Genomic DNA, 22078 nt, shown 5'->3' with positions numbered 1-22078 from the left:
AGGCCTCATCTTTTAAATCTAGTACAGTATGGCTATTCATGCCTGTGAAAGAGAGAGCTGCGATAGTCTTACAACCAAACATCTTCATGGGCAAGTCCGTAGGTGTGGCATTCATATTCATTGGTCGAGTTTTTTCCACATATTTAAACATTACTGCATACATAGGTCTACGTTTAGAAACGAGATGAGGACATAGGCCTAGGTCGAAAAGCATTAAACTCATCGCTTAAAAATTGTATTGATGGATAGGCTACAATTTCATATAAATGTCACAATACATGGTTGGCATACATACATTAAAAGAAATAGACAGAGTACCCGGATGTACTGTATAGTCGCACCTCCCCCTATTCGCCTTTCAACCTCGCTCGCTCTCTACACCAACACAACCTCCTCTGCGGTTCTACCGTAGCTACTGCAGTGAATCCGTCATCCGTAAAGAGAAAAGGCGAGAGCAAGTCAAGCTGGTCTATATTTATTACGACTAGAAAGATTTCCCTGAAACAGTCTTAATTGATTGTGCAACGTCGTCCTTTCAAATTGTTTCCCTTGCTCACCAGGTGAAGAAACCCGACCGACAGAATGGTAAGGAAAACTATAGCTTGCTATTCTAGTGTTGAACCAAATGTCTACAAAATCTTACACCATACGCATGCATAGCTCTCAAGCCTATCCTACATCTCGCTTGCACTACGTACTATTCTTCCGACCAAATGCGCTTGAAAGCGTTTGTCGCGTTACATTTTTTTGCACGCACAATTTCATGTTTACAGATATGACAATGTGGCCAACGTTGTGTTTTTGGTGATTTCTCGCATTCTGGTGTGTTCTGAAAAGCTATATTGAGATTTCTCAAATGTGTGACAAGTAGCTAACCCAACCACCTAGCCAGTTAGCTAAGCTATAGGCACATGAATAATGGCGCGAGCTCGTGGGGGAAACGTGAAACATCGTATCGTTTCCGAACCCGCGAACAGGCAACACTAACAATATCTATAGGCTGTCACGCCTTCCATTTGCGCATACATTAGATGCGCTTGTCACTTTGTATCGGTAATATTCCGCTTTATAACGCAGGTCCAACTAGGCTGGACGAGCACTAGTTACAACATAGCCACAGCAAATGGGCACTTTTCCTGGTTGTCACTTAAGAGAGCTGCACCGTATGTTAAGGTGGTCCCCAATCAATACAGCTAGCTAACTACTCGTGGAAATGTTTTTTTTTTTTTTTAAGAACAGGACTGTTATAGTTAGTAAGTCACATTATAAATGTTAAACTACATTTCCAGGAAGAAGCAATTGCTTCCCAAAGATCCACCTTAACTTACATTTTCTATATATTACCTCTCGTTACATTATTTTAATTGTATTTTTACCAGTCCTAGTACAGGGATCTGAAGAAATGGCTTTAAAATGACATGTATTGCAGAAGACCAGATACAGTTTCAATACTACCTCAGTCATATCAATTTGCATCAGAGTTCCAATAAAAAAGATTGATATCTTGTAGTTCACTGACCTATTACCATTTCCTGTTCCTCCCAATTTCCAACAGTCATAGGCCTACATTAATTTGCACTTGCATAGCCCATGTATGCGGGGTTTGTAGGCCACTTAATTATTAAGCATGCATACCGGCCTTTCTGAAGCACCTGTGTTTAGCTCAGACCAAGTGTGCATAGTGGTTTCAGGAAAAACACAAATGCATCAACCACAAATACCCTATAGGATCTGAATAATTGCTTCTAACAAATATAAACGCAACATGTAAAGTGTTGGTCCCGTGTTTCATGAGCTGAAATAAAATAACCCCCAAATTTATCAAAAAGCTTATTTCTCTCAAATGTTGTGCGCAAATGTGTTTACATCCCTGTTAGTGAGCATTTATTCTTTGCGAAGATAATCCATCCACCTGACAGGTGTGGCATATCATGAAGCTGATTAAACAGCACAATCTTTACACAGGTGCACCTTGTGCTGGGGACAGTAATAATGTTCAGTTTTGTGTCACAGCACGATGCGGCAGATGTCTTAAGTTTTGAGGGAACGTGCAATTGGCATGCTGACTGTGGGAATGGCCACCAGAGCTGTTGCCAGATCATTCTATGTTAATTTCTCTACTATAAGCCACCTCCAACGTCGTTTTAGAGAATTTGAAAGTACGTCCAACTGACCTCACAACCACCGACCATCTGTAACCACGGCAGCCCAGGACCTCCACGTCCGGATTCTTCACCTGCGGGATCGTCTGAGACCAGCCACTGGACAGTTAATGAAACTGTGGGTCTGCACAACCGAAGAATCTCTGCACAAACTGTCAGAAACCGTCTCAGGGAAGCTCATCTGCGTGCTCATTGTCCTCACCAGGGTCTTGACCTGACTGCAGTTCGGCGTCGTAACCAACTTCAGTGGGCAAATGCTCAACTTCAAATGGCACTGGCACGCTGGAGAAGTGTACTCTTCACGGATGAATCCCGGTTTCAACTGTACCAGGCAAATGGCAAACAGCGTGTATAGTGTTGTGTGGGTGAGCAGTTTGCTGATGTCAACGTTGTGAACAGAGTGCCCTATGTCGGCGGTGGGGTTACGGTATGGGCAGGCATAAGCTACGGACTACAAACACAATTGCATTTTATCGATTGCAATTTGAATGCACAGAGATAACGTGACGAGATCCTGAGGCCCATTGTCGTGCCATACATCCGCCGCCATCACCTCATGTTTCAGCATGATAATGCACGGCCCCATGTCGCAAGGATCTGTACACAATTCCTGGAAGCTGAAAAATGTCCCAGTTTTTTTCCATGGCCTGCATACTCACCAGACATGTCACCCATTCAGCATGTTTGGAATGCTCTGGATTGACATGTACGACAGTGTTCTAGTTCTCTCCAATATCCAGCAACTTCGCACAGCCATTGAAAAGGAGTGGGACAACATTCCACAGGCCACAATCAACAGCCTGATCAACTCCATGCGAAGTAGATGTGTCACGCACCATGAGACAAATGACATTCAAACCAGATACTGACTGGTTTTCTGATCCACACCACTACTTTTATTTTTTAAGGTATCTGTTACCAACAGATGCATATCTGTATTCCCAGTTATGTGAAATCCATAGATTAGTAACTAATGCATTTATTTCAATTGACTGATTTCGTTATTATGAACTGTCACTCAGTAAAATCTTTGAAATTGTTGCATGTTGCGTTTTTTATATTTTTGTTACGTGTACTCCTATAGGCTGTCGCTGTAGGCAGCCAGGACTCGGGATGATGCTGATTTGGTTTTAATGGATTCTATTGGTAGATGGATTGTACACTCAAGCTGTCTCTTTGAAACCACATTCCAATTGTAAGCAGGATCTCAGTGAAAAGTGCTGAAGTCAAGTGTATTAGGCTATCGCTGCAATATATCACATTTTCATAAAATGTATGAAGTTCTTAGCGCTTGACAGATAATGCTGTCATGTTGCTCATAAGCAAAATGTGTAGCCTACTACCAACCTTGGCATATACTGTAACAGTTTGTCAATACAATGCGTACCAGGAGACTGGGTTGCCTTTTCTTAATCCTTAATACAGATGTTTAAGATAAAACAAAGGGGATGGTTTTGGAAGAAAATACTCCTCACTTTCCAAACCCAGTTGTAGTAATGTGAGTAACTGGTAACAATGTTAAATAGGCCTAGACAACATTTTTTTTTAGAATGATTCTTGACAAATGAGTTGCCTGAAGGAAAGTAACAAGATCATTGTTCTTTTTATGTTTGTGGTACAAATTACACAGCTGAGTTAGGCCTAAATCCAACCCATCTGCCCTCCCACCATTTTGCAATGTTATAACTACAAAACTAGCTTTACTTCTACAACTTTACAACTCCCACCACACAGACATGACCTTACACCAAGTAAATGGTGTAATCCTAAACCCCCTCAATCCACTTTAATTTAATGCTCTGTGTGACTTGAAGTCAGAGGCACAGTACTATTGCAGCATCAACACTACTGTGCCAGTGATTTGAAAACACTGAGTATGGGCTTCTTGGAGTTGAGGTTAGACTATATCAAATTTAAAGTGTGAAATTACATTTTGCTATTCGCCAAACCAAAAGTAACGTACACCAGTCGTAGTGACTAGTCACACGCACTGGACGTTCGAGCCTAATTCTAAAATCCTGTTCTTGAAACAAATTGAATGATGCTTTTCTTGACATTTCCTTTTATGACTTCAAATGATGGGATATGGCGCCTATATGCATGCCATATTTTTTGTTGGTATTGTATCCCAAGCTTAGCTAGATGGAAAGACTCATGGTCATGTCTTTCTGGTTGTCAATGATCAGTCTTGGGTTATGACGGGCTTTGTGGTCGGCAGCAAGTCGAAACAGGTCTCCTACTTTTTGCTGTTTTTGTATTCATCACAGAGAAAATTAATTTCAGCTTGAAATCCTGATTCAGATATGCCAAAGAGTCGTCAATATCAGCACATTCTGGTTGATGTGTGAATTTACACAATGTAGCCTCGCTAGCCAGTATAACATTTGGCAGACACTTCTTTCCAAAGCAACTTACTGTACATACAGTGCATATATTTTTAGTATACAGTGCATTTGGAAAGTATTCAGACTCCTTGGCTTTTTTCACATTTTGTTACATTACAGCCTTATTCTAAAATTGATTAAATTGTTAGTTTTTTCCTCATCAATCTACACACAATACCCCATAATGACAAAGCAAAAACAGGTTTGTAGAAATGTTTGCAAATGTATTAAAAATAAACTGATATCACATTTACATAAGTATTCAGACCCTTTCCTTAGTACTTTGTTGAAGCACCTTTGGCAGCGATTACAGCCTTGTCTTCTTAGGTATGACGCTACAAGCTTGGTACACCTGTATTTGGGGAGTTTCTCCCATTCTTCTCTGCACATCCTCTCAAGCTCTGTCAGGTTCGATGGGTAGCGTCGCTGCACAGCTATTTTCAGGTCTCTCCAGAGATGTTTGATTGGGTTCAAGTCCGGGATCTAGCCGGGCCACTCATGTACATTCAGAGACTTGTCCCGAAGCCACTTCTGCATGGTCTTGGCTGTGTGCTTAGGGTTGATGTCCTGTTGGAAGGTGAACCTTCGCCCAAGTCTGAGAATCTGCTCCAGAGCGCTCAGGACTTCATCAAGGATCTCTCTGTACATTGCACCATTTATCTTTCCCTTGGTCCTGACTAGTCTCCCAGTCCCTTCTACTGAAAAACATCCCTACAGCATGATGCTGCCATCACCACGCTTCACCATAGGGATCGTGGCAGGTTTCCTACAGACGTGACGCTTGGCATTCAGGCCAAATAGTTCAATCATCAGACCAGAGAATCATGTTTCTCATGGTCTGCGAGTCCTTTAGGTGCTTTTGGCAAACTCCAAGCGTGCTGTCGTGTGCCTTTTACTGAGTAGTCTGGTCACTCTACCATAAAGGCCTGATTGGTGGAGTGCTGCAGAGATGGTTGTCCTTCTGGAAGGTTCTCCAATCTCCACAGAGGAACTCTAGAGCTCTGTCAGATTGACCATCGGGTTCTTGGTCACCTCCCTGGCCAACTCCCTTCTCTCCCGATTGCTCAGTTTTCCGAGCGGCCAGCTCTGGGAATAGTCTTGGTTGTTCCAAACTTCTTCCATTTAAGAATGATTGAGGCCACTGTGTTTTTGGACCTTCAATGCTGCGGACATGTTTTGGTACCCTTCCCCAGATCAGTGCCTCGACACAATCCTGTCTCTGAGCTCTACGGACAATTCCTTCAACCTTATGGCTTGGTTTTCGCTCTGACATGCACTGTCAATTGTGGGACCTTATATACATAGACGTGCGTGTGGACATGATTTGGATAGAAACAATCAATTGAATTTACCATAAGTGGACTCCAAGTTGTAGAAACATCTAAAGGATGATCAATGGAAAGATAGCAAACGGTCTGAATACTTATTTAAATAAGGTACATTTGCAAATATGTCTAAACCTGTTTTTGCTTTGTCATTATGGAGTATTGTGTGTAGATTGAGGATGTATTTAATACATTTTAGAATAGAGCTGTAACATAACAAAATGTGGAAAAGGTCAAGGGGTCTGAATACTTCCCCAATGCACTGTATATGTGACCCGAGCAGGAACTGAACCCATGACCCTTGCATTGCTAATGCTTTTTACCAACTGAGCCACAGAAGTGCTCTATGATATTCAGGAGATGATGCGCTAAAATGTTTTAACTTGGATTAAATGGATAGTTATTTCGAGGCATTTAGGATAGTCCATGCCCCCTTTTGGCTAGACATTCAGTCAAGGCCCAAGTCTTTATCTAATGAGGAAGTCACAGCCTTCCTCTCAGCCTTTTTCAATTCCTTTATGTCCCACAGAGATGCGGTAAGGCAAAGGCAATAGATTGCCCTAATTTCCAGCTCTGGCAGAATCCAGTTCATTCTGTTGTTCTCATGCATAATGGAGAATGCCACTTCTTAGGGATAAACAGAATTCCTAGAGTGGGATGGACCGAGAACGGGTTTCAACTCTACCTGCTGTTTTAGGGGCAGGTGGCAGGATATTGTACAAGTCTGTTCATTTTGTTTCCCTATTAACGTACCAAGCTCACATCAACATATTAGCACGTCATCACTTTCATGTGTCAATGTTGAGATGGTAGTATACAATCGGGTCTTTACCTGAGATTGTCACCACTCAACAACCAGTGGCCCCCCCACAACTACCTAGATCGTCACTAAATCTGATTAGGAAGCGAAGACAATGGGGAACGCTAAGTTGGTCTGTCCAGGGAGACTTGTTGCAATGGTAAATGGCAATATTTCAGACCCTTGGTGCAAATGCCATCTTATTATAGCAACATAATTCCTATATTTGAAGAAAATACAGATTTTAATGGTGAATGTTATGTTATGGTTTCCTGTCTTCATTTAAAAATAGACATTAAAATGGTAATGTCATTCTCACAATTTGTCCTCTTTCTTTCTAGGGAAATGAAGCAAGTTATCCCTTGGAGATGTGTACACACTGTAAGTATTTGAGATTATTGCTGGCAATGATATCAGCTGTGGGCTGCCCTGTATGTAATATTCAGAAATGACTGGAGTTTAATCTTAATTTCTGCATGTAAATACATAAAAATGAATGCATGTAAATGCATTGACCAAGAACAATTTTGATGTCAAAAAGTTTAGGCTATGGGATTGCATTGTCTGGTCAACTCAAAGGCCAGAATCTACCATAGGCGTTGCAGTTCACATAAGTCTGGGACACTGGTCTGGCTGGGGGAATCAATATGACAGCCAACGTTGAGCAGACCAATATATACATCACCACACGCTATACTGCATTCTTCAGGCCTCAGCCCTTCAGTGTGACCCAGTCTCAGATGCTGCTGGGAAGCGTGAGCACTTTGCTGCCATGGCTAAAAATGCCTCTTCCCCCCCCCCCCCCCCACATAAAGGTCAGTTTCAGGGCTGGTGGGAGAGCCTTATTTATTTTTAGTCTGAGTAATATTCCATTTTTAATTGGTTTGTCGCTCTGCTGTGCCATCCCTCCGCCCTCATCAATCCCCCCCACCCCTCAAGAGACAAGGGGGCTAATTAGAGTTTCAGGACTGAACTTTAAGGGTCTTTTTCAGGAACTCCCTCCTGTGGAGGATTGTGGCGTGCAGAGCCGGAGCTCGGACATCAATGTTGGCCGGTGTCGAGTGTGTTCTGGGGGGGGGGGCCCACCTCTGCACATCCCTAACGAGCTGTTACGCTAGGTGTCACGGGGTGGCCGTCGGACCGTGATTTACGATGGCACTTTTTACTTCACTTGCCTTGAAACCCAAAACAATCTCCCTCTCTCTGTTTCTCCCTGCCCAGTCTTTTACAGAATGTGTTTGACTGGAAAAGCAAATGCCAAATGCTCAGTTTTCAGTCCTTTTGAGAGAGACCTGACTATAACGTAGAGTGCAAGTAGACAGTTAAACTTCATAAAGTTTACTTCATAAAGACATAAAGACTTGACACTTTAATGTTGGCCTCAGTTTACATTTTCCCAAACAGCTTGGGCTTATGGACCAGCTGACACAACCTCCATCATCAAAACACACCTGTGTTTACAGAGTCACGTCTGGGTTGCGCACCTGCAGGACAATCAAAAACAAGAGACTTCGACAGGTGTCTCAAACCTCAGCCAGCCGATGGACTTCCCCACAGTGGGGTATTTTGGGGAGTCTTTTCCTCCCTCCCTCCTGGGAGCAGGGCGTGGGGCAGCTGTTCACCGTGTCAAGAAGGCGCACAGCCTTAAATCAGCTGTGCGCTCCGAACTGGCAGGGTCTGAATACTGGTAGCTCACCCAGATCCCTAGTCAGGGCGTTCGTTAGTGGACCCCTAGAATGCTGGTCAGTTCAGTCTTTTATCCCGAATGGTGAAGGTTGGATATGGGGAAGCTGATTCTATCAGAGGGGCAACTTCTACTCGGAGGGTTAGGTGACTCCCTGTGCAAGGCTGAAGCTGTGGCTTAGCAGACAAAACTCTACTGGCCCTGCACAACATGGTGACTCCCTGCTTAACACCTTCAATTGAGTTGCAGACTTCTGTTTTTCTGTAGTAGTACCCACTGTTCAACAACTGACCTGCTCAGGTCATTTAGCACCTCAATTAGCCCTTTTGAAGTAAATTGTATTGTATCAAAACGATTTGAGATGCATCGAGAGTAAAAAGACTCGTCAGTGTTTATTCACGTCCCCTCCCTGAGAGCTTTGGTCGTAAGGAGCACCAGTCAAGCATCGTGGTGCAGCATGGGTACACACACACACACACAAATATGCATGTATATACACAGACGGCCACCGTGTTCTTTGGAGCAATTCATGATCTGTTCTTCATCAAACTATAAGAGTGTCTGCATCTATATAGTAGACAGGTTGTATTTACTTGTTTTTTGTACACATATTCACACAGGCACATTCCAATCACAAAAACATGTATATAAAACGAGATAATAAACCATCTAAATTGAGCTACAAACTGGCACATCAAGACAAACTAACTTCCCATATATTGTAGAGCAGTGATTCTCATACTTTTCATAGTCCCGTACCCCTTCAAACATTCAACCTCCCGCTGCGTACCCCCTCTAGCACCAGGGTCAGCACACTCTCAAATGTTGTTTTTTGCCGTCATTGTAAGCCTGCCACACACACACACTATACAATACATTTATTAAACATAAGAATGAGTGTGAGTTTTTGTCACAACCCGTCTCGTGGGAAGTGACACAGAGCTCTTATAGGACCAGGGCATAAATAATAATAATCAATTATTTATTTTGCCATCTTACATAAAACCTTTTTTGTTCATCAAAAATTGTGAATAACTCACCACAGGTTAATGAGAAGGGTGTGCTTGAAAGGATGCACATAACTCTGCAATGTTGGGTTGTATTGGAGAGTCTGTCTTAACCTGTTGAGGACAGACGTTCCGCTAGCCTCACCAATATCCAATGGTAGAGCATGGCGCGAAATACAAAAAACCTTAAAAATGCTATAACTTCAATTTCTCAAACATATGACTATTTTACACCATTTGAAAGATAAGACTCTCGTTAATCCAACCACATTGTCCGATTTCAAAAAGGCTTTACAGCGAAAGCAAAACATTAGATTATGTCAGGAGAGTACCCAGCCAAAAATAATCACACAGCCATTTTCAAAGCAAGCATATATGCCACAAAAACCCCAACCACAGCTAAATGCAGCACTAACCTTTGATCTTCATCAGATGACACTCCTACGGGGGACCAGTACGGAAAAAAATGTATGAAATGTATGCATTCACTACTATAAGTCGCTCTGGATAAGAGCATCTGCTAAATGACTCAAATGTAAAAGAGAAGAGCTCCAACTTCTTAATCATAGCCTCAATTTTTGTCCCGCACATTGAATATAGTTGCGGAGAGTCCCTGTAATCCTAGATTCAGATCTTTCAGGTGAGATAAAACATCACCCAGATAGGCCAGTCGTGTGAGAAACTCGTCATCATGCAAGCGGTCAGACAAGTGAAAATGATGGTCAGTAAAAACTTTAAGCTCGTCTCTCAATTGAAAAAAGTGTCAATACTTTGCCCCTTGATAACCAGTGCACTTCTGTATGTTGTAAAAGCGTTACTTGGTCGCTGCCCACATCATTGCATAATGCAGAAGATACATGAGAGTTCAGGGGCCTTGCTTTAACAAAGTTAACCATTTTCACTGTAGTGTCCAAAACGTCTTTCAAGCTGTCAGGCATTCCCTTGGAAGCAAGAGCCTCTCTGTGGATGCTGCAGTCTACCCAAGTGGCATCGGGAGCAACTGCTTGCACGCTCGTTACCACTCCACTATGTCTCCCTGTCATGGCTTTTGCGCCATCAGTAGAGATACCAACACATCTTGGCCACAAAAGTCCATTTGATGTCACAAAGCTGTCCAGTACTTTAAAAATATTGTGTCATGTTGTCCTGGTTTTCAATGGTTTGCAGAAGAGGATGTCTTCCTTAATTGACCCCCCATAAACATAAGGGACATATACCAGGAGCTGTGCCAGGACCGCCACGCCTGTTGACTCATCCAGCTGTAACGTATATAATTCACTGGCTTGTATGCGAAGCAGTAATTGTTACAAAACATCTCCTGCTATGTCACTGATGCGTCGTGAAACAGTGTTGTTTGATGAAGGCATTGTCTATAGTTTTTTTTGGCCTTTTCCCCCAACATTGTCCCAGCCATATCTGCGGCAGCAGGAAGAATTAAGTCCTCCACAGTATGGGGCTTGCCTGTCCTAGCCACTCAGTAGCTCACCATATAAGACGCTTTTAGCCCTTTCTTATTAATGGTATCTTTTATACATGTTTTACTACTCGAAAGTCGTCTTAATTCTCGTTCAAAAAAACTCCTGTGGCTTATTTTTCGAACTGGCATGTTTCGTTTCGAAATATCTACGCAAGAGTGAAGGTTTCATCGAGTTGTAAGATAGCCACGGTGTGTGATATGTGCAAAAGTACTGAGGAAAGGCACTACTTCCAATATAAGTGAACCCCAAATCAATGTAGTTCTCATCATATTTGCGCCTCTTTGATGGTCCAACATCCCTGTCCGTTGTTGGGTGCTTTCCCGGGTAAGGGGGCGTTAGCTCTTCGGCTGCATCAGATTCACAACTGTCAGTGTCCATGCTAGCTGGGCTAACAACAAATGTAGAATTACTGATGCTAGCATTGGATGTGCTCGTGGAAGCGGATCAACTTGTGTCGTCGACAGGTGCAGGTGTAGTACTGCTGGTAGTAGCAGTACTACCTGTAGAGCTGGCATGTGTCTCTATGGACGCGGCCCTTATTTAACCATCAATAACTATCAATTTTCGAGCAAACGGAATGAGCAGCAGCTATGTTTGGCTACATACTGACCGTTAGTGGAATTCCCGCGAGAGAGTAACGGTTAATGTGATTGGATGTTAATTATTTGACTAGGCCACCTGTATTTGACACTGCGTTGTTATTTCGCTGAACACTAGATGGTTTTAAATGTATTTTTGGCAGTGAAACGAGGCTACTCTGGCGAGAGAGAAAATCGCACCCAAATGTTTAGCCCCGTTGGAAAATCTAAATGGACTATTTGAAAATGTGATTCAAATTTTAATTTGGCGTACTCCCGACGGCATTGCACATACCTCAGTTTGGGAATAGCCGTTGTAGAGAGAGAGAGAGCTGAGAGTATTTATCCGGCTGTTTGGGAGAGCTGCAGTGCTTTGATGCGCCCCAGTGGGTGCTGCTTTTTCAGTAAGATCAGCGGCGTGACTGGCCCACATGTGGGAGGGGTTGTGTTTCTGCGGCAGTGAATTAAGAGAGATGGCAGCCCATTTGAGATGGCACTGATCGTAGGCCCTTCGCGTAAATGGCAACGTAGTCACCGGTACTGGCTCATTATCTGCCTCTTTTCAGATGCGTGTCTGGTTCATAGGTGTGATGTTGACTAGCTCGTTGGCTAGCTTGCGTAGCCGTTATATCTCTCTAAGGGGGGGACATTATTTGTTTACAGGTCTCTAGAGCAAGCCAGTGTCTAGAATTACTATAACATTACTATTTAGACTTATGGGGCCAAATCTTGACACCTGCCTGAATGCTAGTAACACTAACATAACAAATTATTGATAAACCCATTTGTGGAGGTAACCCTGTTCCTAAAATATCATAACCGGGGCTTGATTCATGAGGACTCGAAGACCGTCTCCGAACTCTCAAGCGCACACTTGACTGCACTGGCTTCCGCATGAGCTTACTTGCTGTTGTGTATGTGTGGTCATTGGTTGTGAGGGAGATGAGGCCCAGTGAGCCGAATTATGAGACCTATGTGAATGCAGCACACCGTCTCCTTCTGCAGCTCAGTTTGTGTTGAAAGCCTCTCCAGCTGGCTGGCTGACTGCAGCCCTCAAAATACCCTCCCCCCTTCTTTATGTTAGCTAGCTGGGTTTCCTTGTTGCTAGGGGTTTCCCGAGGGGAGGGCAGCACCAGCCGTTTAGCTGTGTGTGGAGTGAGGGGTGTTTCTCTCTCTCTGCTATAAATACTTTTCCCCTCTATCTATTTGAGCTACACTCGTGGATTGTATACACGGACAGAATGGTACCCAGCGCTGTCTGGTATATGCTGTTGTGCCGGTGTAATTGAATTAATGCAGTGCTGTTGGGGCCTGTACTTCTGTGTACCCACTAAAGAGGTTGTGTCAGGGGAGGAGCTATTGCGGTATTTTGAATCTTTACTCAGTTCGTCTAGCAACTTGTATACAAGAGTTAGTCCATCATTAACGCTGAAATTATTAAGTTATAAGTTAAATCAGTGTAACTAAAATGGGCTGGCTATATCCAAATTATTTTCAATGGCATCCTTCTTTGTCTGCATGTTGGACTACTACAGAAGGGATTTTGGGGGCTGGAAAAGAGTGCATAAGGATCACTTTCTGGCTTATATTGATTTGTCTTCCATACATTTTCCATATAGTGAATAAGGTTCTTGGTGTAGAGATATGAAATTACCAATGCTTAAGCACCTGTTGCCTGGTAGTCTCGCGTAGCCATCCAAAATGTTCTATTAGCCAAAACGCCTAGAATGGGCCGCTTAATGAAGCGGCTACATTTTGATTGGATGTTAGATTTCAAGAACCCTACCCCCATATGCCTGTAGAAAGGTGCTGCATGTTTATGTTTTCCAATTTGGTAGGACATATTTTTCAGAGAGTTGTTCCGTATGCTAGTTTGCAACATTGCATAAAATGGAAGAAACCCTAGAGTAAAAACTGAATGATGTTTTTCCAGAAGTGTGCTCCATACACACAATCGAGTCGATGATGGCATTACAACTTCTCTGCTTGAACACTCTACAAAACAAAAAAAGGAGAATTTATAAGTGGTCACCTTTTTTGGAGCACGGCCCAAGCAAGGCATTTGATTGGTTTGACACGTGAGACATCACTGTGTTTCCAATTCTTTAGCTACTTTCTACCATTTGACTTCATCAGGCTTTCCGTCTAGGGAAGCCTAGTTCTCCACGAGGCTATTTGCCCGAAAACAAGTGTTGTATAAATTGGACAGGTTATAGAGTTTGTAAAAGAAAAATGCTTTTGTATCCATCTAGCTGGAAGCAAGCATGAATATTAACCAAGAACCAAGCAAAATTGACAATACTTTTAAAATAGATGTTCTACTTCTCTTTAGCCGGAGTTGAATTGAAGCATTTTGTTTGATTTAGTTTCTATCTGTATCATTTTAGAATTAATGCTGACCTTGTAATCAGAGTTTGGAACTGAAGCACTCCCTTGCACTGAGGAATCTGGGGAATTTCCTATGTCTTTATTGAGCAATGCCCTGCCCACATCGTAAGGTGCTGCTAACATTGTTGTCTACACCCTACAACAGGAATTCGGGATGACTGGGAAATATCTAATGGCCGCAAACTAAGCTGTCCATGTCATAAAAGCCAGTTCATTCATATAGGCCGGCCACTTAGCCATGCTAAGCCCAAGGGAATGCTCACATATAGATGTAAAAGGGCATCAGTTTTCAGTGTAGTGCTGTATTGGCAGCGCACACACAGCCACCATAGTATTATTGGAGTTCTGGTGACACCCCACTCACTTGTTGTGGTACATCTAGTGGTGGGTCTCGGTTATGGCAGCAGTTGGTTCCTACTTGTTAAGCCTGTCATCGTGGTTCAACGCTGCTGACTAAGACACAACTGGCATGCTGAGGTGCCTAGAGGAGCGGCTCAGCAAACCCAACCCATATCGGGTCAGAGAGAAACTTGGGATTGTCAGTCACTGTCAAATAAAGCTGATGCAAAAGACTGAGTCTGTAGATATGAATTGTGCCACTAAGACTGATAGAAATAGCTTGTTTATTTACAATGAGACTCAGCAGGGGATTTAATACTAGTGCGAGGTTGATCATGTTAACAAACTACTGGAATATTTATCATATACACTACCGTTCAAAAGTTTGGGGTCACTTAGAAATGTCCTTGTTTTCCATGAAAACATACATTAAATGAGTTGCAAAATGAATAGGAAATATAACCAAGATGTTGACAAAGTTATAAATAATGATTTTTAATTGAAATAATAATTGTGTCCTTCAAACTTTGCTTTCGTCAAAGAATCTTCCATTTGCATCAATTACAGCCTTGCAGACTTTTGGCATTTTAGTCAATTTGTTGAGGTAATCTGAAGAGATTTCACCCCATGCTTCCTGAAGCACCTCCCACAAGTTGGATTGGCTTGATGGGCACATCTTACGTACCATACGGTCAAGCTGCTCCCACAACAGCTCAATAGGGTTGAGATCCGGTGACTGACCACTCCATTATAGACAGAATACCAGCAGACTGCTTCTTCCCTAAATAGTTATTGCATAGTTTGGAGCTGTGCTTTGGGTCATTGTCCTGTTGTAGGAGGAAATTGGCTCCAATTAAGCGCTGTCCAGAGTGTTTGGCATAGCGTTGCAAAATGGAGTGATGGTCTTTCTACTTCAAGATCCCTTTTACCCTGTGCAAATCTCCCACTTTACCACCACCAAAGCACCCCCAGACCATCATATTGACTCCACCATGCGTGACAGATGGCGTCAAGAACTCCAGCATTTTTTTCATTTTTTTCTGCATCTCACGAATGTTCTTCTTTGTGATCAGAACTCCTCAAATTTAGATTAGTCTGTCCATAACACTTTTTTCCAATCTTCCTCTGTCCAGTGTCTGTGTTCTTTTGCCGATCTTAATCTTTTTATTGGCCAGTCTGAGATATGGCTTTTTCTTTGCAACTCTGCCTAGAAGGCCAGCATCCCGGAGTCGCCTCTTCACTGTTGATGTTGAGACTGGTGATTTGCGGGTAATATTTAATGAAGCTGCCATTTGAGGACTTGTGAGGCGTCTGTTTCTCAAACTAGACACTGTAATGTACTTGTCCTCTTGCTCAGTTGTGCACCGGGGCCTCCCACTCCTCTTTCTATTCTGGTTAGAGCCAGTTTGCGCTGTTCTGTGAAGAGAGTAGTACACAGCATTGTACCAGATCTTCAGTTTCTTAGCAATTTTTCGCATGGACTAGCCTTCATTTCTCAGAACAAGAATAGACCTGATGAGTTTCAGAAGAAAGTTCTTTGTTTCTGGCCATTTTGAGCCTGTAATCGAACCCACAAATGCTGATGCTCCAGATACTCAACTAGTCTAAAGAAGGCCAGTTTTATTGCTTCTTTAATTAGCACAACAGTTTTCAGCTGTGCTAACATAATTGCAAAAGGGTTTTCTAATGATCAATTAGCCTTTTTAAAATGATAAACTTGGATTAGCTAACACAACGTGCCATTGGAACATAGGAGTGATGGTTGCTGATAATGGGCCTCTGTACACCTATGTAGATATTCCATTAAAAATCAACCGTTTCCAGCTACAATAGTGATTTACAACATTAACAATGTCTACACTGTATTTCTGATCAATTTGATGTTATTTTAATGGACAAAAAATGTGCTTTTCTTTCAAAAACAAGGACATTTCTAAGTGACCCCGAACTTTTGAACGGTAGTGTATGTCGAATTAAACGTAAAAAAAATGATATGGTGTTTAAACGCTAAACAGAGAACTGGATCAAGCATTGTACACCGGGGGAAAGGTTAATTCTGTGAAGTCCCGCCCTCATTACAGCTCACACTTAAGTCCACGTTACGATTAATGGATATCAGTCCAGTGATTAGTGTGTAAAGGAGGTGTCACATGACACAATGAAAGAGCTTAGAGTGGGGAACCGAGAGGTGTGCTGCTTCTGTAGCTCAAGGTTGGCCACCGGTATCAAACTACACAAGGTGGGCGGTAGCTTGGGACGGCTATGCTATGGCCAGCGCTCGCAAGAAATCGGGTAAGAATCAATCGGGGACAGGTGAATCGATTCTAAAGGCAGCAAAGGACCATAACAGCAGATGTAAGTGGCCGGGCAGGCCCGACCCGTTGTTTTCTTTTCCCCATGTGCTGAAAGTTTGCTTCCGAAACCCAGTGGTGGTGGTAGCTACTCTAGAAAATGGAGTCTGCTGTGGAAGTTTTGTTCCCCTATATGTGAATAGGACTGTTTTAATTCCGCCCTTCTTGCTCTCTCCTTTTCTATTTCAGTTGATGCTGATGAGATTAAGAGGCTAGGAAAGAGATTTAAGAAACTCGACCTAGATAACTCTGGCTCCTTGAGCGTGGAAGAGTTTATGTCCTTACCGGAACTCCAACAGAATCCCCTTGTACAGCGAGTAATCGATATATTTGACACAGATGGCAATGGGGAAGTCGACTTCAAAGGTAAGACTGATATGGGGTTATTCACCTTTTTAAATTATAACTTCAAAAGAGCTTTTGTTGTCTAGTTTAGTCTGGTGTCTTTGTGTAGGCTATCCTTGTGGATAACGATAGGTGCTGTTTCACCTTGAAATTAAATCATCAACCAAATGCTTAAATGTATGTTTTTTTTCTCGAGTAAGTGTTAGCCTGCAATATGACTTTATGCTGACCTACTTAAATCAGAAAATGCCTTAAAAGTTGTGAAAGGGTTTGTCGTGCCGTTGGGCATTTTCCTCGAAAGCACCCTCTAGCTCTTATACAACTGAGTGAATGGAATAACGACCCAATGTGTATTCATGTCCTTGTTACGGTCATTTTAATTGTTGGTTGACTCAAAATGGCTTCACATTGTTTTACAGAATTCATTGAGGGTGTCTCCCAGTTCAGTGTCAAAGGTGATAAAGAGATGAAATTGCGCTGTAAGTATAATGCCAACTAATCTCAACTGCTTTCACTGAAGTTTCCTCCATTTTTAAAATGATTACCCACCTTTGTTGATACACCAATGCTGAGCTCATAAAGCAAATGTTTGTGATTTGATTGCCTGTATGAACATGTATCCACCTTCTCAGATGTTCAGAAGTTCTTCCTTCAAAAACCCTCAAGTGCATATTTTGAAAACCTTTTCAAATAGAGGTCTGACCCAATCTTCCGTCTTTCCCTTGTCATATAGTTGCCTTCAGGATCTATGACATGGACAAGGATGGCTACATATCCAATGGAGAACTCTTCCAGGTCCTCAAGATGATGGTGGGAAACAACTTAAAGGACACCCAGCTTCAGCAGATTGTTGATAAAACCATCATCAACGCAGACAAAGACGGCGATGGGAGAATATCCTTCGAGGAGTTTTGTGCGGTGAGTCGAAGAAACAAAGGTTTACTCTGTGGTAGGGTTGCCGATTTCCTGAAACGTTCCATAAAATGGTCACAAGTTTTTGAGAAATCCCATTTGGAGGATTTCTGGAACCAGTAGGGAATAATCAGGGAGGGAATCCTCCAACAAGGATTTCTGCAACAACAAAAAATACCAGAACTTTCTGAAATGTTGCAATCATATTCCCATGATCGCAGTACATCACTTCTGTTCAAATTCAAAGGTGTCTGTTGCATCTGTGACAGTTTCTTGCCCCTCTGTCTTCCATTAGGTGGTGGGAGGATTAGACATACACAAAAAGATGGTTGTGGACGTGTGACTGACCTCACGGGCCCCCTCAAAACACCTTTTCGCTTTCTTCTCCATTTCTGAGGATCTGCTCAAGGCGTCATCCAGCAACGCTCTCTGTGTATTTTTCAATGGAAGTATTTTTCTCTGTGAAGCCACCTTTTTTCCAACCCGAGCCTTCTGAAGCCAACCATTTGTAAGAGTTATTGAACATGATTTCTCTCAATAACCCGGTGTAGCACTTTAAAAGCCTGAAGGACAGCTTTTTATCGTTGAGTGAGTATTTCAGTTTGGTGGAGGAAGGTTAGTGTGTTTCTTTTTCTTTCGTTTTGAGGCAGTTGGGATTTTTTTCATATTTATTTTGGTCTTGGCTTTTTGGGGGGATGTGTGTAGTTAACTGAGATGTACTTGATTTCAACACAACACAAAATTAGAGCATGAAGTGCCAATCAGAACATATTATAAACCGATAGAAGATATATACCATTATATTCAATCAAAATTCGGTAGAATTGCTTATTTCAACGTGTACCTGGCACGATTCAAACAATCTGATTTACATTTTCAGGGCTAATGCTTTTCCCTCTACTTTCACTCAATATTTTGAACAGCTAAGTTTAAGATCATGTAAGACAGCTTTTTTAATAAGGGGGATTGTGCACAATACATGTTTATATTGTCAGGGACATCTATCATCTTGCTTTTGAAGATGCAGTGGAGTAGAGAAAATAATATTTACATTTATGCACATACAAGCTTACGGTTTACTTCAAGGACAAGTCTTTTTTGAGTCACTGGTTGGTTATGTGAATAATTTTCACCTTAGTCTCTAAATCCAACAAAAAGCACGTCTTCATTCTGGATGGTATGACATCACAGGCCGTTAGAATATTATGTGTTTTGTATTTATTGCTTTAACGTCAGCCATGTTTAAGTTACAGATATGGATTGGTCACAGACTATCATATAGAAGTAGAGATGAGTGCTTTTGGTTTAAATGTTTGTGATATGGTAAATGTTTAATTTACCAACTTTAACTACAGGCAGAGCTGAGGTAACTTCCAGTAAGTAGGCTATAGTTAGAACATTGAGGGATGTTAAGTTGGTTAGGCTTATGAGAGGCGTTGATTTCAACGTACACGTTTTGCCTTCTCGACAATGTAATTTGCTTATTTCATGAACGTCTTTAATTCGGTTTCTCAAACATTGTATGGACTCTTGCCGTGAGTTGAAGTAATAGTGCAAGGTCACAGGTATACTGTCCCTCTTCCTCCCTACCTTTGACCATTTTTTTTTTTTTTTTTGAGTTTTGTTGAGAAGATGCAACCAACAAGGGCATTTTATTACAAAGCTACCGATGTTTTTTTTACACAGAGATAAGGGACAAGACGGAACAGGTTTTATTTGTATCTATACATTTTATGGAATTAAACGTATTTCAGTTTGAGGCTCTGCTTTTTTTGCTCAACTGAATGTACCAACGGGCGGGTGATGAAGTGCGTGATCCTGTGCCACACGCGCCTGCCAACCTCGCGCCGCTGTTTTCTTCGACGGCGTGCTGCACGACGATGGTTCTTATCAGATCCTAAAAGGCCCCGAAGTCTTGTGACGTGCTTGCATGACACGGAGGGTTCTCTTTCTCCCCCCGCCCCGCCCACCTTTTTTCTCTTTGTGCTTGTAGATCCATTTTTGATAAGCTCTGTTTACATATGAATCTTAATGTTAATATATTATAACATGAATGAAAATGACATATATGGATGTTGCCAAAAAAAATATTGGTAAATGTTGAATTAATATGGAAATGACTAAAAGTAACTCCACTACATGTAACTGTTATTCTAAACAACTATAATCTTTTGGATATCTCTGTCACTTCTATTCCAGCAAAGCTTCACTTATGCCCCAGAGTAGACTACCAGCTCTGTTTCAGGTGGAAACCATTCAATGGTATTTTTTTCCCCCTGTATTTTTTTGGGTATTTTAACAGATATTTGTTATACACACGGTAGTATTAGTGCTCCCTCATTAGTTTATTTTTTTAGGTTTGTGCTAAATATGTCCACTATTGGATGAAAGGGATCGTGTGTGTGTGTGTGTGTGTGTGTTTTATTATGGGGTGGTATAGGGTGAAGGCAAAAACAGTTTCAGTCTTAGGTTTTACTTTTCTTCTTATCCATCTCTGCATGCTGCATCTGCTGTGGGAACCATTGAAACTTGCTACATGAAAAAGAGAAATAAAAGATTTGAAAGTTGTTACAGAGGCTGTGAATTGTGTGACAATACATGTACTGTGTGAATTTTGACCGTTGCAAGATGGGGCTTCAGTTAGAATGTATGCAGTTGTGATGGCACGCTGCAGAATAAGTGTGAATGCGCTTTAGTAGAATGCCAGCCGATTTGTCAAAAGACCAGCAGCAAAGGGATATTTGTCCTATGAAAGTAGGAGGGGAAATGTGTTTATTGATGATTAGTATCCCCACATGTACAGCACTGTTTTCATAATAGGACAACCTAATTCTATTGTACTGAAAAATGCACTCAACCAAGCAGGAGCAGAATGCACAGATGGTCATGGGTGTGTTATTGTTATACTCTAAACTGACCACTAGATGGCAGCATAAGAACTCAAAAGTTGCTATTGAGTGTGGGTGAATCTCAAAAATGGTTTCCTTGTGTCCTCTCTCCTTGTCTCCTCACAATGGTTCCTTCTCTCGGGCCTTGTTTTTAGGTGGTGAAAAGACGCGTCTTCAGAGTAGTGTTTTTTATTATTTACCGAACGGCTATCACGAGCTTGCCACGCACTTAATATCTTGACACTTTCTGAATAAGATCTTAATTAGACTTACTAATGAAAGATTAAAGCAGCGTCATCTTGAGTGCTGCATCTTCCATTCACATTGCCTTATGTTGCATGCAAGTACTGCACCCTACTGTTTGGTATAAAAGAAACTGGGAAAAGAGGCAAATGTCTCGGAAGCTGGGTTTGATTTCAAGCACAAGGCCACTGGAAAACCATCGATTTGTAATAAGATACCCTTTATTTTACACACAAAATACCCATGGATGCGTGGATCATATTTCACTAGAATCCCCTTCCCTCAGATAACATGTCACTGTTTCCTGGACAGTTCAGAATGTGGCCAGTTGTGCCTGTCACTGCCAATTAAAAGTCCCATTTGTATTCCTCAGCCGAGCCACACATGGACCTCCAAAAGACTGCCATTCTCATGGAACCTGCTCATCTGTTTGTGATTTGGACTTTAAAAATAAATCTGGAGATTCGCTTAAACAGCCCAACATGAAAGACCCAACTTCAAAAATGCCATTTTGGCCCCTCCAAATAATCTTGCCAAATGGCTGAACCCTACACAAATACAATTACAACCTATGTGTATTTTCAGACACTTTTTTTTTTTTTGTGGGGTGGGACAAATTTCCCTTGATTTCAACATGTCTTGAGGTTTTTTTGCGGGGGGGGGGGGGACAAGTGAAGTCGATTCCATTGCATGGTTCTTTTAGATGAAGGATACAAGGAAAATGTATCCATGAATAATGCATAGAAAGGTACCATAAATGCAGTTGACAGTTTGTTGGAACGTTTAAACATTTTGCATCTAAAAGCTTTCATTGAACATTCGACAAAGACCGTAGTAGTTAGTAAATCCCGGCAGTACTGATGGCCATGGATAGATAACCTGTGAAAGAAGCGCCAACTGTTGCGCCTTTATTCTCATGAAAGGAAACCGTACTCGATTTGAACCTCTGGTCGATCTTGAGGACCTTTTATACTGTTAGGAAAACCTCTGGGTGGCTTAGTAGCTCAGGTTACTGAAAATGATCCAGTGTGAAAAGGGACAGCACAAGTTGGAATGAACTCCAGACATCCTACAGTTCCACTAACATAGGGGGAAAATCTGCCTCATTTGTACAGATGTCATAATCAATTTCTCTGAGGTGTGAATGACTAAACCAGAACTTCTAGACCAGAACCCATAGCTCAACCTGAAGCGA

The 22078-nt window shown here is 42.0% G+C and overlaps 1 protein-coding gene across 1 annotated transcript; it reads left to right on the top strand.

Moving 5' to 3' along the window:
- Positions 1-322: 322 nt before the first annotated feature.
- On the top strand, positions 323-20320 carry LOC100380679 (calcineurin subunit B type 1). The gene is made up of 6 exons (XM_014131301.2): positions 323-585; positions 7012-7051; positions 16685-16861; positions 17260-17319; positions 17574-17758; positions 18048-20320. The coding sequence occupies exons 1-6, from the start codon at positions 583-585 to the stop codon at positions 18093-18095; spliced, it is 513 nt and encodes a 170-aa protein (XP_013986776.1). The 5' UTR covers positions 323-582; the 3' UTR covers positions 18096-20320.
- The last annotated feature ends 1758 nt before the right edge of the window (positions 20321-22078 follow it).

The sequence above is a fragment of the Salmo salar genome, chromosome ssa12 (assembly GCF_905237065.1).
Source record: "Salmo salar chromosome ssa12, Ssal_v3.1, whole genome shotgun sequence".
Taxonomy (NCBI): Eukaryota; Metazoa; Chordata; class Actinopteri; order Salmoniformes; family Salmonidae; genus Salmo; species Salmo salar.
The sequence above is the reverse complement of the archived record's forward strand: the minus strand, read 5'-3'. Positions and strand labels throughout refer to the sequence as shown.